Raw genomic sequence first — 15,225 nt, 5'->3', positions numbered from 1 at the left:
GTTTTTAAAGATTTTATTTTTTATTTATTTATTATAGTCAGAGAGAGAGAGTGAGTGAGAATGGGCATGCTGGGGTTTCCAGCCACTGCAAATGAACTCCAGACACATGTTGCCACTACGTGTATCTGGCTTACGTGGGACCTGGAGAATTGAACCTGGGTCCTCAGGCTTCTCAGGCATGTGCCTTAACTGCAAAGCCATCGCTCCAGCCCTAGTTTAGTTATTTTTTAATGCTATGTTACATTTAAAGTTTTTTTTTTTTTTTTTTGAGGGGTGCTAGAAGTTGGGTTTAGGACATTGCACATGATGGGAAAGCACTCCACCACTGAACTTCATCTCAGCTCTTAGATACTCATGAATAATCTTGCTACTAGTGCTGGTTTTATTTGAAATCTTTCTGACTTAAATTTCTTGTTTATATTGCATGTGTGTGGCATTCTTCACCAGCACAGCAATGAGGCAATACCATAGGTAGGGGTGAGTTAACACGGAGACTTGAGTTTGCCATCACAGTGCACGTTTGTCCGGCAGGGTAAGGCGCTGCTCTTGCTGTGGAGGCTCTTGAAAAACCCAGTCAAGACAGTGGGCTGTGTAAGCATGTACTCAATAGAATTCTTTCCAGGTCCCAGACCAAAGCCACTTGTTCTCTCAGATATGCAGATCCTAGCATGTAGTATCTGTAAGTATGTGTATGTAAGGGGGGAAGAAGGGAGGAGTGTCAACCAAATCAAATGGCAGAATACGTGATACATGACAAGTGAAAAACCAGCTGGTTGTGGTGGCGCACGCCTTTAATCCCAGCATTCGGGAGGCAGAGGTAGGAGGATTGTGGTAAGTTCGAGGCCACCCTGAGATGACATAGCGAATTCCAGGTCAGCCTGGCCCAGAGTGAGACCCTACCTCAAAAACCAAAAAGAAAAAAAAATGAAAAGTAAAAAACGATTATATTCAAACAGCAACCACGCGACCCCTCACAGCAAAGGGGCCCTGCAGAGGGAGCCCCAGGGCTGAGGGCTGAGGGCTGAGGGCCTCTGTGACAGGCGAGCACAGGCCCTGGGCGATTTGCGTATCTGACTGAGGAAAGCAGGGTCACTGACCATCAGCTGTTCCTCCGGCTTTTTCTCAGTCACCGTCCTGAGGTGTAGAGGTAGATGGGTGTGTCGTGTCATGTGTTTTGTATCCCGTGTGTTCACTGAGCACTGTGTTGGGAGCACGGCCGGGAGAGGTGGCTCAGTAGTTAAAGGCACTTGCTTGCCACGCCTGTTGGTCTGGGTTCAATTCCCCAGTGCCCACGTAAGCACAAATGACACAAGTGTCTGGTATTTGTTTGCAGGGGCACAAGATCCTGGAGTACCCATGTATGTACACACAAAATAAGTAAGTAAACTATTTTTTTCCTTAAATATTTAATTAATTTATTTATTTGAGAGAGTGAGGAGGAGATATTGTGCGTGCACATGAGAGAATGGATGTGCCAGGGCCTCCAGCCACTGCAAATGAACTCCAGATGCATGTGCCACCCTGTGCATCTGGCTTTCCATGGGACCTGGGGAATCAAACCTGGGTCCTTTGGCTTTTCAGGTAAGTGCCTTAACCACTAAGCCATCTCTAGCTCTAATTTTTTTTTAACAAAGGAAAGTAAAACTCTCAAAAGCATTAGTTTTATTCTTTTTAAAAAAATATTATTTTTATTTATTTATTTGAGAGAAGAGGAGGGAAAGAGAGAACAGGCATGCCAGGGCCTTCATCTGCTGCAAATAAACTGCAGACCCATGTGCCCCTTTGTGTATTGGGCTTACGTGGGTCCTGGGGAATTGAACCTGGTTCTTGGCTTTATATGCAAGTGCCTTAACTGCTAAGCCATCTCTCCAGCCCAGTTTCACTCTTTTCATTCCTGGCTTTTTTTTTTTTTCTTTGAGGCAGTTGTCTCACTCTAGTTTAGGCTAATTCCTTTTTGTTTTTGAGGTAAGGTTTTGCTTTAGCCCAGACTGATCTGTTATTCACTGTGGGTGGTCTCAGGGTGGCCTTGAACTCATGGCAATCCTCCTACCTCTGCCTCCCAAGTGCTGGGATTAAAGGCATGTGCCACCACACCCAGCAAAAGCATTATCTTTTAATGACTTTGAATGCTCTGGGCCATTCTGTTTCAGTGCCCGCCCTTTTCTTACATTTAGGTTTCGGTGTTTTTTGACATTCAGTGGGCACAGTGTTTTCTTTATTGGGACATGTTTTGGGACATTCTCTGGCATGTATGGAAATCTGTATTTCAGATACTTTCTGAGTTGAATGGTTCTGCGTTGAGAATTTGCTGACTTCAGCAGAGCCAATACTGTCTGGCTAAAATGCTTTTCTGGCTCACCAGGTCTCTGAATACATTTGGATTTTCAATCAAAATGTTAAGTGGGCTTGAGGCAGAGCATAGCTGGGTATTGGGAAAACGTCTTTCCAGAAAACTGCTGGCAGCCACAGTGGTGACCCATGGCATTTGCTGACTGACTGAGGAGGACCACTGCTTTCTCAGTTAAGCTGCCCTGAGGACGTGCTTCGTCAGGGTGTGGCCGTTGTTGAAATCTCCTTGAGCAATGCCATTTCCAGCCCTCATGGGGAGGAGTGGGTGGTCCACAGCCAGACTGTGGCCACGCTGCTTATTAGCATCAGGGCACGCGGTGCCCAAGCCTCTCTGAGCCTCTTTCCCTGCACAGGGAACGCTGTTGTCTGGTACGGTTGTTGGTGGGTGTAGCTGGGAGACCCTTGTGAAGGCATGAAGTGCAGGCCTGTGCACGGACGTAAGTAATGAAGTTACTAGGTAGCACCATTACTCACGCCATCCTGAGTCCTTGCCTGCGGCTGCGCAGGTCTGCTGCGGCCTCCCAGCCCGGATTCGGGCCTGCTCTTTCACTTCAGGGGCTGCTCATTGTAGGTGGGGCGGCTGCTGAGTGTGACTTCGTGCTTGTCCCAGCTTGGTGGAGAAGGTCTGTTTCTCTCCTTGCTTGGGGAGGGCGGTCCATCATGGTGGGGAAGGAATGGCAGGGGAGCCCAGGTGGGAGCGAGACGGGACGAGAAGAGGGCCGCTGTCGACCGCAGAGACCCACTTCCTGTAGCCAGGCGACAGCTTCCAAAAGTCCCATAGCCTCCCCAAACAGTGCCCCCAGCTAGGGACCAAGTGTTCAAACATGAGCCTGTGAGCCTGTGGGGAGAGCTCACACCCAACCACCACACAGCAGGTCGTTAGTGCTCTTAACACTGGCAAGTGAGCCACAAACACTGATAATCCCAGCACTCAGGAGGCAGAGGTAGGGGATCGCTGTGAGTTCAAGGCCAGCCTGGCACTACAGACTGAGTTCCAGGTCAGCCTGGGCTACAGTGAGACCCTACTTTGAAAAATCCAAAAATTAAAAAAAAAAATTTATACTGGTGAGTAGTGAATGAACCCTTATTAACTTAAAAAATGGCATCTGGAGATAAAATACTTAGTGAGTAATGCAAGGCCAAAGGGCAAAGTGTGACATAACGGGGCAGACAAGTACTTGAAATGAAATGACATTAGTTTCAAGTCAGTTCAGAGGAATGTGGTTGTGTTTATTCCAGCAAGAATAAATAGTGGGTGAGTCTCGGTGACTGTGGGGAGGAGACGTTCTGTTCTCTGGCCTCATGGTAAGTCGGGTTTGACTGGACCACTCACTTCTGATCACAGTATTCCATTGAAGATGAGGCATTATAAGAACGAAGGAGAGGATGGTTTCTTGAGGAAGTGGAAGTCAAGGCCATGGCCAGGAGGAGGCCCTGTCCACAGGGAGCAGGCTGTCTGAGCAGCTCACAGGATTCCTTTGCTCATGCCCAGTAACTCGCCATCTGCTGGCCATGGCTCGGACACTAGGGTAAGCTGTGACTAACTGGAACAGGTCTGAGCCCATGGAGATGATGCTGTGTGAGGCAGCAGGTAAATTAGCGAGTGCCAACAAGGGGAATGGGGCAGGGAGGGGGAGGGGCGCTGTGCCGGGCCAGGGTCTCCGTGTCCCAGGAAGCGTGTCCCAGGAAGCGCGGAGAGGAAGGCCGCGCGGAGCGGGAGGGCTTTGCGTGCCGGGGTAGGTGGGAGACCGAGTCAGAGCGGTCCCATGAGAGTTGCTCAAGTCAGCTTTGAAAATGCTTGTTAAACCATTAAAGTAAGTCCACACAGAGTTCAAATCTCCCGCAGGCATTGCGCAGCCCTCTCTGCTTAGCACACACTGAACAGAGTCACAGTGTCATTTCCCATCCCTGCAGGAATGGGCTAGGTCAGGGGCGTTTATCAGAGTGCTTTGTCGGGCTGGGTTCTGCTGGAAGCTTTCTTCGCAGATCCTATGTGGGATCTTCTCTTTCATGAGTTCACTGTTTTTCTGTGAGCAAAAAGGTTTAATTCTTGGAACATTAAAATTTTATTATTTGTGATATGTTTTTAATAGATTGCTTAAAAATATTCTTGCATGTGGAAGATGACTAACAATACTATTAGGATAAGTTCATGTTTCTGAGGCACACTCACTTAAGTAAACACTATTGCCTTGTGGTAGGATGGAAGAGTGTATTTGTTGGGTGATTTCCCTTGTCTTTTTTTTTTTTTTTTTTTGAGGCAAGCCCAGCAGACTGGCCTTTTTTTTTTTAAATGAGTGAGCGCGCCAGGGCCTCCAGCTACCGCAGTGGAACTCCAGACGCATGGACCTTCTTGTGCACATGTGTGATCTGGCGTGCTTGCATCACTTTGTGCTTCCGGCTTATGTGGGACCTGGAGAGTCAAACATGAGTCGTCATGCTTTGCAAGCAAGTACCTTCACTGCTAAGCCGTGTCTCCAGCCCATCTTTTTTTCTTCTTTTCCTTTTGCCCCTGCTGGGGTGGCAAAACAAGTGTCAGCAGTGGTAATAATCCAAAGCAGCCGGTGCCTGTGTGCCAGAGCTGGGGAGCTGAAAAGCCCTTTCAGGGAATGTGCTCTGTCCCGGCAGGGGGAGCGCCCAGAGAAGGCTGGCTCGCGAATCACCCTTATTTTCTTGCAAGCAGCTAGAGGCCTCCTGGGGAAGTGTAGGGACAGTGTGAGGTTTAAATGTATATGTGGATGGCGGGGGGGGGGGTGTGTTTTTGAAGGTGGGAAGTCAGTGCTCATTTCCCCTGTGACTGTCAGTCACTCCACCATCATTTGCTGAGAAAGACTGTTCTTTCCCTGTCGAAGTACATTGTAACTTTGTCTGAAATCATCCGACCACATTGTTGCTTTTGTGGTGATATGAATCAGCTGGAAGTGAATTTACGTGCTTGATGCCTTTGTAAACAGCTCTGGTACTTTTGGAGTTTTTCAGTAAACATTTATTTTCATGCCCTACTGAATTATTTTTTAATTAAGAAATCCATTGTAGGGGCATGGCAGGTAATCATGAAGCCCGACTGCATCTTGGACTGGAGGGAAAATGCTATAACGAATATTAATAGACCAGGTGACGAGATGAGAATAGGAACAGCAGATTACGGCTTACATTCATGCCGCTGTGAAATGACAGGTGTGCTGAGGCACATCACGGAATGCTGTTCTCCTTAGACACACACGCTGAGTTCAGGAGGAAGGGGCCATTTCTTCCAGATTGGAAACAAAGCTGGTGATCACGGGGAGGGAACACAAGTGACAGAGAAAATACCATGCTGCCAAAGTGCTTACTGTGTCTAGTAGGTTACTTCCAAATAAGAAAGTGCTTCCAAACAAAATGGCCTAACGGGTTCATTCTCTCAGTTCAGTGTGGTAACTCACCTATAATCCTACCACTCAGGAGGCCGAGGCAGGAAGATTGTGAGTCTAAAGTCCAGACAAGCAAGGTGATTGTCTTGAGGTGAAAAAAAACAGTTGTAGCAAGTTGTTGTTTAATAGTTGCCTTTTCTATAAAAGCAGGACTCTGTTGTGTTAAAGTAGCCATGAGCTGATTTGGGTACTGGCGATGGGCACTGATCTTACGCAGGTGCTAGTCAGGCTCACCACTGAGCGGCACCCCTGTCCGTGAACAGAAACTTGGCCATTCTGAATGTGAGTTCTTATATTGATGAAGTGTCATATTACAGATTACTTTGTCTCTGATATCCAGCTATCTGTTCTGTTGAGCAGATTGTCTTATTAGCAATTTTCTGATGACAAATTTTCATCTCCTTCACTGTCTTTTTTGGATAAAAACTTTGAGATGAACTGTTTAGATTATTATGAGCTGTGCACACCAGAACCCCTAAATACCCTTCATGAATACATTGGAATCACTGTAAAGTTCAGTTGTTGCTCCAAGGTGTTAGGTAAAGCGAACTGTGTTTTAAGTCCCATTTTATGTTTGATCTGTTTTCTGCCACAGCTAAGTCAACAAAAAGCCAGTAATGCTGCCAGATATTGATGGTCTGCCCATAGGGTAGAAATCTGAGAGGACTTGAGTGAAATTGGGTTTTAGCTGGCCCAGTCAGTGAGGCCATCTTAATTTGCTCTCAGTGGTCCATGGGAGACATCTTGTCCCCTTGCCATAGTCAGCAAGATGATTTTGTCCACTTCATGGTCAAGCAGAATCCATTGCTGTGTCATCACTGCTTAATGCTCTCAGTGTCTCAGGACCCTCTCTCTTCTTTTCCCCTCCCCTCTGATCCCTTCCTCTCTTCTCTCCTCTCTTCCCCTCCCCTCCTCTCTTCTTCTGTCCCTTCCTCTCTTCCCCATCCCATCCTCTCTGCTCCTCTCCTCTTCCCGTATCTCCTCTCCTCTCCTCTCCTCTCCTCTCCTCTCCTCTCCTCTCCTCTCCTCTCCTCTCCTCTCCTCTCCTCTCCTCTCCTCTCCTCTCCTCTCCTCTCCTCTCCTATCTTTGCCACTCCCTTCCCCTTCCCTCTTTCTCTTCACCTCCAGCTGCTGCCATGAGGGTTATGTACACATATAACCCCATGGGTCCTTTTCCGGTCTTTTACTCCTCTCTTATTCACATTCTTCATATTTTCTGAGTACTATTATCTGAATTTCCTAACTAGTATAGCCTGTTATTGATAAAGAGGGCTTCTGAATTTTGCCAGTATTTATGCTAGCCTTTAATTTTTTTTTCAATTCAATTCAATTTTTTTATTGGAGAGAGAAAGAGGGAGAGAGAGAAAGAAAGAGAGAATGGGTACATCAGGGCTGCTAGCCACTGCAAACAAACTCTAGATACATGTGCCTCCTTGTTCATCTGGCTTTATGGGGTATTGGGGAATTGAACCGAGGTCCTAAAGCTTTGCTGGCAAGTGCCTTAACCACTAAGCTATTTCTCCAGCTTCCTCAGTTGAGTTTTGCTTTTTTGTTTTTTCTTGAGGTAGGATCTCACTCTAGCCCAGGCTGACCTGAAATTCACTATGTAGTCTTACAGTGGCCTTGAATTCACAGTGATCCTCCTACCTCTGCCTCCTGAGTGCTGGGATTAAAAGTGTGCACCACCATGCCTGGCTCAGTTGATTCTTAATTGTATAGGGGCTGTGGTGGAGTATGGAGGAGAACCCCTCTTCAGGACAGGGTTGGCTGTTGCCTGGTTTCACTCACTCACCTTTCCCAGAGTTCAGAGGACAGGCATTGTGCCTTCCAAGCCCAGGCAAGATGCTGTTGCTGGTGGCTGTCAGCTGTCAGCTAGTATGTTCAGCACACCTGTTACTACATGGGCTCTGTGAGAAAGGTGCCTGCCTATCGGGTTGTCAGCACCCTGTGGTTTTCCTTGATGGAGGAGGGTGCCCCTCACAGCCATGGCTCATTCTCATGTCTCTTGGTGGAGGAGGGTGCCCGTCACAGCCATGGCTCATTCTCATGTCTCTTGATGGAGGAGGGTGCCCGTCACAGCCATGGCTCATTCTCATGTCTCTTGATAGAGGAGGGTGCCCGTCACAGCCATGGCTCATTCTCATGTCTCTTGATGGAGGAGGGTGCCCGTCACAGCCATGGCTCATTCTCATGTCTCTTGATGGAGGAGGGTGCCCGTCACAGCCATGGCTCATTCTCATGTCTCTTGATGGAGGAGGGTGCCCGTCACAGCCATGGCTCATTCTCATGTCTCTTGATGGAGGAGGGTGCCCGTCACAGCCATGGCTGATTCTCATGTCTCTTGATAGAGGAGGGTGCCCGTCACAGCCATGGCTGATTCTCATGTCTCTTGATGGAGGAGGGTGCCCGTCACAGCCATGGCTCATTCTCATGTCTCTTGATGGAGGAGGGTGCCCGTCACAGCCATGGCTGATTCTCATGTCTCTTGATGGAGGAGGGTGCCCGTCACAGCCATGGCTCATTCTCATGTCTCTTGATGGAGGAGGGTGCCCATCACAGCCATGGCTGATTCTCATGTCTCTTGATGGAGGAGGGTGCCCGTCACAGCCATGGCTGATTCTCATGTCTCTTGATGGAGGAGGGTGCCCGTCACAGCCATGGCTCATTCTCATGTCTCTTGATGGAGGAGGGTGCCCGTCACAGCCATGGCTCATTCTCATGTCTCTTGATGGAGGAGGGTGCCCGTCACAGCCATGGCTCATTCTCATGTCTCTTGGTGGAGGAGGGTGCCCGTCACAGCCATGGCTGATTCTCATGTCTCTTGATGGAGGAGGGTGCCCGTCACAGCCATGGCTGATTCTCATGTCTCTTGATGGAGGAGGGTGCCCGTCACAGCCATGGCTCATTCTCATGTCTCTTGATGGAGGAGGGTGCCCGTCACAGCCATGGCTCATTCTCATGTCTCTTGATGGAGGAGGGTGCCCATCACAGCCATGGCTGATTCTCATGTCTCTTGATGGAGGAGGGTGCCCGTCACAGCCATGGCTGATTCTCATGTCTCTTGATGGAGGAGGGTGCCCATCACAGCCATGGCTGATTCTCATGTCTCTTGATGGAGGAGGGTGCCCGTCACAGCCATGGCTCATTCTCATGTCTCTTGGTGGAGGAGGGTGCCCGTCACAGCCATGGCTCATTCTCATGTCTCTTGATGGAGGAGGGTGCCCGTCACAGCCATGGCTGATTCTCATGTCTCTTGATGGAGGAGGGTGCCCGTCACAGCCATGGCTCATTCTCATGTCTCTTGATGGAGGAGGGTGCCCGTCACAGCCATGGCTGATTCTCATGTCTCTTGATGGAGGAGGGTGCCCGTCACAGCCATGGCTGATTCTCATGTCTCTTGATGGAGGAGGGTGCCCGTCACAGCCATGGCTCATTCTCATGTCTCTTGATGGAGGAGGGTGCCCGTCACAGCCATGGCTCATTCTCATGTCTCTTGATGGAGGAGGGTGCCCGTCACAGCCATGGCTCATTCTCATGTCTCTTGATGGAGGAGGGTGCCCGTCACAGCCATGGCTCATTCTCATGTCTCTTGATGGAGGAGGGTGCCCGTCACAGCCATGGCTCATTCTCATGTCTCTTGATGGAGGAGGGTGCCCGTCACAGCCATGGCTCATTCTCATGTCTCTTGATAGAGGAGGGTGCCCGTCACAGCCATGGCTGATTCTCATGTCTCTTGATGGAGGAGGGTGCCCGTCACAGCCATGGCTCATTCTCATGTCTCTTGATGGAGGAGGGTGCCCGTCACAGCCATGGCTGATTCTCATGTCTCTTGATAGAGGAGGGTGCCCGTCACAGCCATGGCTGATTCTCATGTCTCTTGATGGAGGAGGGTGCCCGTCACAGCCATGGCTCATTCTCATGTCTCTTGATGGAGGAGGGTGCCCGTCACAGCCATGGCTGATTCTCATGTCTCTTGATGGAGGAGGGTGCCCGTCACAGCCATGGCTGATTCTCATGTCTCTTGATGGAGGAGGGTGCCCGTCACAGCCATGGCTCATTCTCATGTCTCTTGATGGAGGAGGGTGCCCGTCACAGCCATGGCTGATTCTCATGTCTCTTGATAGAGGAGGGTGCCCGTCACAGCCATGGCTGATTCTCATGTCTCTTGATGGAGGAGGGTGCCCGTCACAGCCATGGCTCATTCTCATGTCTCTTGATGGAGGAGGGTGCCCGTCACAGCCATGGCTCATTCTCATGTCTCTTGATGGAGGAGGGTGCCCGTCACAGCCATGGCTAATTCTCATGTCTCTTGATGGAGGAGGGTGCCCGTCACAGCCATGGCTGATTCTCATGTCTCTTGATGGAGGAGGGTGCCCGACACAGCCATGGCTGATTCTCATGTCTCTTGATGGAGGAGGGTGCCCGTCACAGCCATGGCTCATTCTCATGTCTCTTGATGGAGGAGGGTGCCCGTCACAGCCATGGCTCATTCTCATGTCTCTTGATGGAGGAGGGTGCCCGTCACAGCCATGGCTAATTCTCATGTCTCTTGATGGAGGAGGGTGCCCGTCACAGCCATGGCTGATTCTCATGTCTCTTGATGGAGGAGGGTGCCCGTCACAGCCATGGCTGATTCTCATGTCTCTTGATGGAGGAGGGTGCCCGTCACAGCCATGGCTGATTCTCATGTCTCTTGGTGGAGGAGGGTGCCCGTCACAGCCATGGCTCATTCTCATGTCTCTTGGTGGAGGAGGGTGCCCGTCACAGCCATGGCTGATTCTCATGTCTCTTGATGGAGGAGGGTGCCCGTCACAGCCATGGCTGATTCTCATGTCTCTTGATGGAGGAGGGTGCCCGTCACAGCCATGGCTGATTCTCATGTCTCTTGGTGGAGGAGGGTGCCCGTCACAGCCATGGCTCATTCTCATGTCTCTTGGTGGAGGAGGGTGCCCGTCACAGAGCCACCACTCACTAGTGTCTCTTGAGTGGATGCTGAGGAATGCTGCCGGCAGCAGGGAGTAGGACCAAAGTGCATGCTACGGGACAGTAACACTCACTTTCTGGCTCCTGAGTCCAACTTATGATATCTCTTTCCTGTAAATTTGTGGGGTGATGGCTAGATGGGGGAAACGAACGCCTGGCCAGAGAAGTCCTGCAGCTCTTTAAGAGTCTCAGAAGGTGAGGTGGGGCCAAGCTCCAAGGTCTTGAAGTAGGGCTCTTGGCTCTTTAAAGGATGATTGTATTTTCTTCATAGTTTTCTCAAATGCTATTTTCTGTCAGGAAGTTAAATGAGGATAATTTCACTTTCATTGTCCTGAATAATATCTGTAGTCTGAGAGCACAGCTGTTCTTCATTATAATCGGACAGGCGGTTTCATGGCTGTCCCTTCATCAAGTGTCTGTGTGGCCCTGTGGCAGAGGCTAGGGTGTTGGAGGAGGTATGGGCAGGGGCCTGGCTTTGCAAACGCTTGGCTATGCTTGAATCCAGTGTCGCCCCCGATGAGGCTCCCGTTCAGATGGGAAGAGCCCGCTGACAGGCAGGACCCATGTGAGTGGTCTTCTCGCTCCGCTGGAACCGGTTGCAGGGTTTGTCGGTCCTCGTGGTCCAGCGAGGGCTCTGCCCGGCCAGAGGCAGTGGCTGGAGCAGGATGTGTTTTTGGTTCTGGCTGAAGAACAGTTCTGAGGGGTGACTCACACCGTCATAGGAACAACCATCTGTGTTTTTAGATGCTCCCTGCTTCAGTGGGCAGCTTGTCACACAAGCCATGCCATGCTGGAGCGGTCGCGGGACCTCGCGGCTGGGGGCTCACCCAACGCGCCCTTTGGCTTCTGTTTTTCAGAATGTCGTTCTTTCGGGAGGCTCGACAATGTTCAGGGATTTTGGACGTCGTCTGCAGAGAGATTTGAAGAGAGTGGTGGATGCCCGGTTGAGGCTGAGCGAGGAGCTCAGCGGTGGCAGGATAAAGGTAGGAGACCGCACCTCGGCCCTGGCCGGCTCCAGCCCCAGTGTGGCTGTGGGAAGGGCAGAGAGCCGTGGGTCACTTTTTTGGTCCTACTGTGAGCAGACAGCTGAGGCTTGTTGCTGAACTCCCTCACTCAAGGCATGTTGCTAAGACCAGTGCCCCCCACTTTCGTGTTTCGTGCGATGAGGTGTGGGGCGGGGACCAGGATCTGACCCCAGCTCATAAAACTGGTGTGTGGCGACTTACAACGGGCCCTCCAGTGTGGCGATGCTCGCTGGCTGGTGGCTTTCTTGGGCTTCTAACTCAGATGCACAAAGAAGAAAGAAAGTCCACTGCAGATGGAAAAGTGTAGCATCAGTGTCGGCGGTTTACTCCAGGGCTGAGCCTCTAATTTGTTTCTCAAGCCGTCAGCTTAGTTGTCTGGGTCTTCTTTTTCCATTTCTGAGTGCTTTCAGGGATGTCAGGGGCTGTGCTGGTCATGTAGGCTTTCTTTTTTTTTTTTTTGGTTTTTCGAGGTAGGGTCTCACTCTGGTCCAGGCTGACCTGGAATTCACTCTGTCATCTCAGGGTGGCCTTGAACTCATGGTGATCCTCCTACCTCTGCCTCCCGAGTGCTGGGATTAAAGGCATGCGCCACCACGCCCGGCACATGTAGGCTTTCTTTTATGAGCCACCAGGGGCTGAAACCCTAGAGTGATTTGTGGTGCCCAGGGGACCTGCCTGAAGGAGGACGAGGACCCAGGAGAAACCCTTTGTCTTGTTGGCTGGCAGACTCTTGGAGTAAGGATGCGTTTGCGTGGACTAAAAGAACATTACCTTCTTTTCCAGCCTAAGCCGGTGGAGGTTCAAGTGATCACGCACCATATGCAGCGCTATGCCGTATGGTTTGGAGGCTCAATGCTGGCCTCGACTGTGAGTCTTTCTAGAGCTTTCTCTGCACAGTTTGGGTACACCGTGTTCATGTGTTCTGTGTGCTTTCAGCATACAGAATAACTTCTGTTAGATATAAAAATATCTTAGTGGTCATCGAGTGGAAGCAGAGCAAGTGGGTTGGGGCTGACGGGTGAAAGACTCCTGCTTAGCAGTCCCGTAATCCCCCAGGGTGAGACCTCCTGAGATGGTGGCAGGGGAGGGGACTGAGGATGGGCCCAATAAACCCCCAGGGTGAGACCTCCTGAGATGGTGACAGGGGAGGGGACTGAGGATGGGCCCAGTAACCCCCAGGGTGAGACCTGGTGAGATGGTGACAGGGGAGGGGACTGAGGATGGGCCCAGTAACCCCCAGGGTGAGACCTGGTGAGATGGTGGCAGGGGGAGGGGTCTGAGATGGGGAGTCCTGCCTTTGCTCACACCTCACTCCGACTGTGGCTTCTCACAGCCGGAGTTCTTTCAGGTCTGTCACACCAAGAAGGACTATGAGGAGTATGGGCCCAGCATCTGCCGCCACAGCCCTGTCTTCGGAGTCATGTCTTAGCACTGGCATGAGAACTATCACGGGACAGTGCTGTGTTAGGGAGCAAGTGCCCTTCAGAGCCCGAGCACCACAGTTGCTGTAAACAGTGGCGTGTGGCGTTGGTGTCCGAGCAGCCTGCGTGGCCCCGTGCAGTCTTTCCAGTAAAGCCATTTACCTGTGTGCCGACTGTTTCTCCTCCTGGTGACCCACTTTCCCTCCTCTCTCCATATGTGCTTCTAGTGGACAAATCAGCCAAAGGGAGTCAGCGCAACCTTAAAAACTCTTAGAGGAAAAAAGTCTCAAAATAGTCCCCCAGGAAAGAACATGGGGTGAAAGCCTTGACCCTCCCAGCCTATTTTTGTAAATGTTGTGAACTTGAAATACAAATCAATGTTTATATTTCCTATCATTTTGTATTTTATGGTATTTGGTACAACTGGCTGACACTAAGCACGATAGATGTTGATATTATGGAAGTCTGTAATAAAGTTTTTAATTGTGAGGCATGTTCTGGTATGTTTACAGCCCCCCTCCCCCCACAAAACAGCAGACTTCCTTGCCACATTTTCTGTTAGAGGTACTCCTGGCAGTGTGTTTGCTGGAGCTTCCTGGAACTGTTTTGTGCAAGGTAATGGTTTGATGTTGCTGAGGTGTTGGATGAAAGTACCACCTTGCACCATTATAATAAAAGCTGTTGGAATCTTTATACACACTCGTGTGGCGGTCTTTTTGTCGTCCATCCTTTCAGAGAGCGTTGTTTCACGCCCATCTGGTTTGATGACTGGTACCACGTCTATGGAAGGAAGTGTCTTCAAATGACGCAGAATGCCTGTTCCTCAGCGACACGCCATCATGGGGAGCAGATGACCAAGCTCAGTGTGCTTTGGTGGGAGTGGTTGGGGATGTCCTAAGGAGTTTTAGTGTCCCTTCCTAGGCATGTAGGACTCATGACTTCAAGCTGTCATTGGCAACGCTGACATTGGCCAAGTAGATTATTGGCTAAGGGAACTTTGTCAAATTCATACATTCAGTATATTTCATGTTTTTTTTTCAGTATATTTAATGTAATCCTTATGTTACTTCTGTTACTTATATTCTCAAAAAATTGACCTTTAGTTTACTGTACAGTCCTGATGATTGGGGTTCAGATCCCAGCACTCCATAAATCCAGGTGTGGTAGCACATGCGTCTGTCATTCCAACATGCCCACAGCAGCGTGAGGTGGCATCAGGAGAATCCCAAAGCACATGTGCCACCTACAAACAAGGGAGGCCTGTCTTGGTGTGGGTGGAAGGCAAGGACCCACACTCCAAGGCAAGGTAAGGGCTCTCTGACCTCTGCACAGGTCATGGCACGTGCATGCCTATACCAACATGCACACACACATCAAAATAAAAATGTGTCTTGATAAGTGCTTGGCTTTAGTATTTAAATTTAGAAACAGTTCAGGAGTAATAAATGTAGCCTTCCCTTTACTTCTGCTTTTTATATTTCAGGTATCCATGGTAAACCAAAGTCTGGACCATTCCAGAGATAAGCATGTTCCCATAACTTGTTTTTGTATATTGTTATAATTGTTATATTTTACTATCAGCTGCTGCTGATCTCTTACTACGTATGATTTACAAATTAAACTTTATTATTTTTAAATAATTAGGATTTATTAAATGGATATACATTTTATCTTCTTTGCTTGTCAAAATATTTGTGTGTCTACATGCACACAGATGCACGTGAACGTGCGCACACACACACACACACACACACACACACACATGCGCGCACAGATGCCCTGTGACTTGTGCTATGGTTATGCCCCAACATATTCGTTGAAAATTAAAAACTACATCAAAAGGACATGACTACATATGCTGCATATCACAGCTAAGAATGTTCATAATGGTGATGTGAACCCACGTGAGGGAAAATCTAACACAAAGCCAGTTTTAAAGTAAGCTGTTGACACTGTGCAGACGCAGCAGATTCCCAGCCCAGCAGCATTCCCACAGCCCCGCCTGCACAGCCTGTGCAGCGTGGCCGAGCTCACCCT

The 15,225-nt window shown here is 49.7% G+C and overlaps 1 protein-coding gene across 5 annotated transcripts in view; it reads left to right on the top strand.

Annotated features, from left to right (window-relative positions):
• The window catches only part of Actr3b (actin related protein 3B), an 81,029-nt gene extending 67,148 nt beyond the window's left edge, over window positions 1-13,881 (top strand). For all 5 annotated transcript variants that reach the window (XM_045160978.1, XM_045160976.1, XM_045160975.1 and 2 more), the window contains 3 exons: window positions 11,600-11,725; window positions 12,551-12,634; window positions 13,101-13,881. In XM_045160978.1, coding sequence (XP_045016913.1) covers window positions 11,600-11,725; window positions 12,551-12,634; window positions 13,101-13,196 — 306 coding nt within the window. In that variant the 3' untranslated portion in view covers window positions 13,197-13,881. The remainder of the gene's footprint in view (window positions 1-11,599; window positions 11,726-12,550; window positions 12,635-13,100) is intronic.
• Window positions 13,882-15,225: the final 1,344 nt, after the last annotated feature.

This window comes from Jaculus jaculus, chromosome 10 (genome assembly GCF_020740685.1).
Source record: "Jaculus jaculus isolate mJacJac1 chromosome 10, mJacJac1.mat.Y.cur, whole genome shotgun sequence".
Taxonomy (NCBI): Eukaryota; Metazoa; Chordata; class Mammalia; order Rodentia; family Dipodidae; genus Jaculus; species Jaculus jaculus.
Note: the sequence above shows the minus strand (reverse complement) of the source record. Positions and strands in the feature narration are given on the sequence as shown.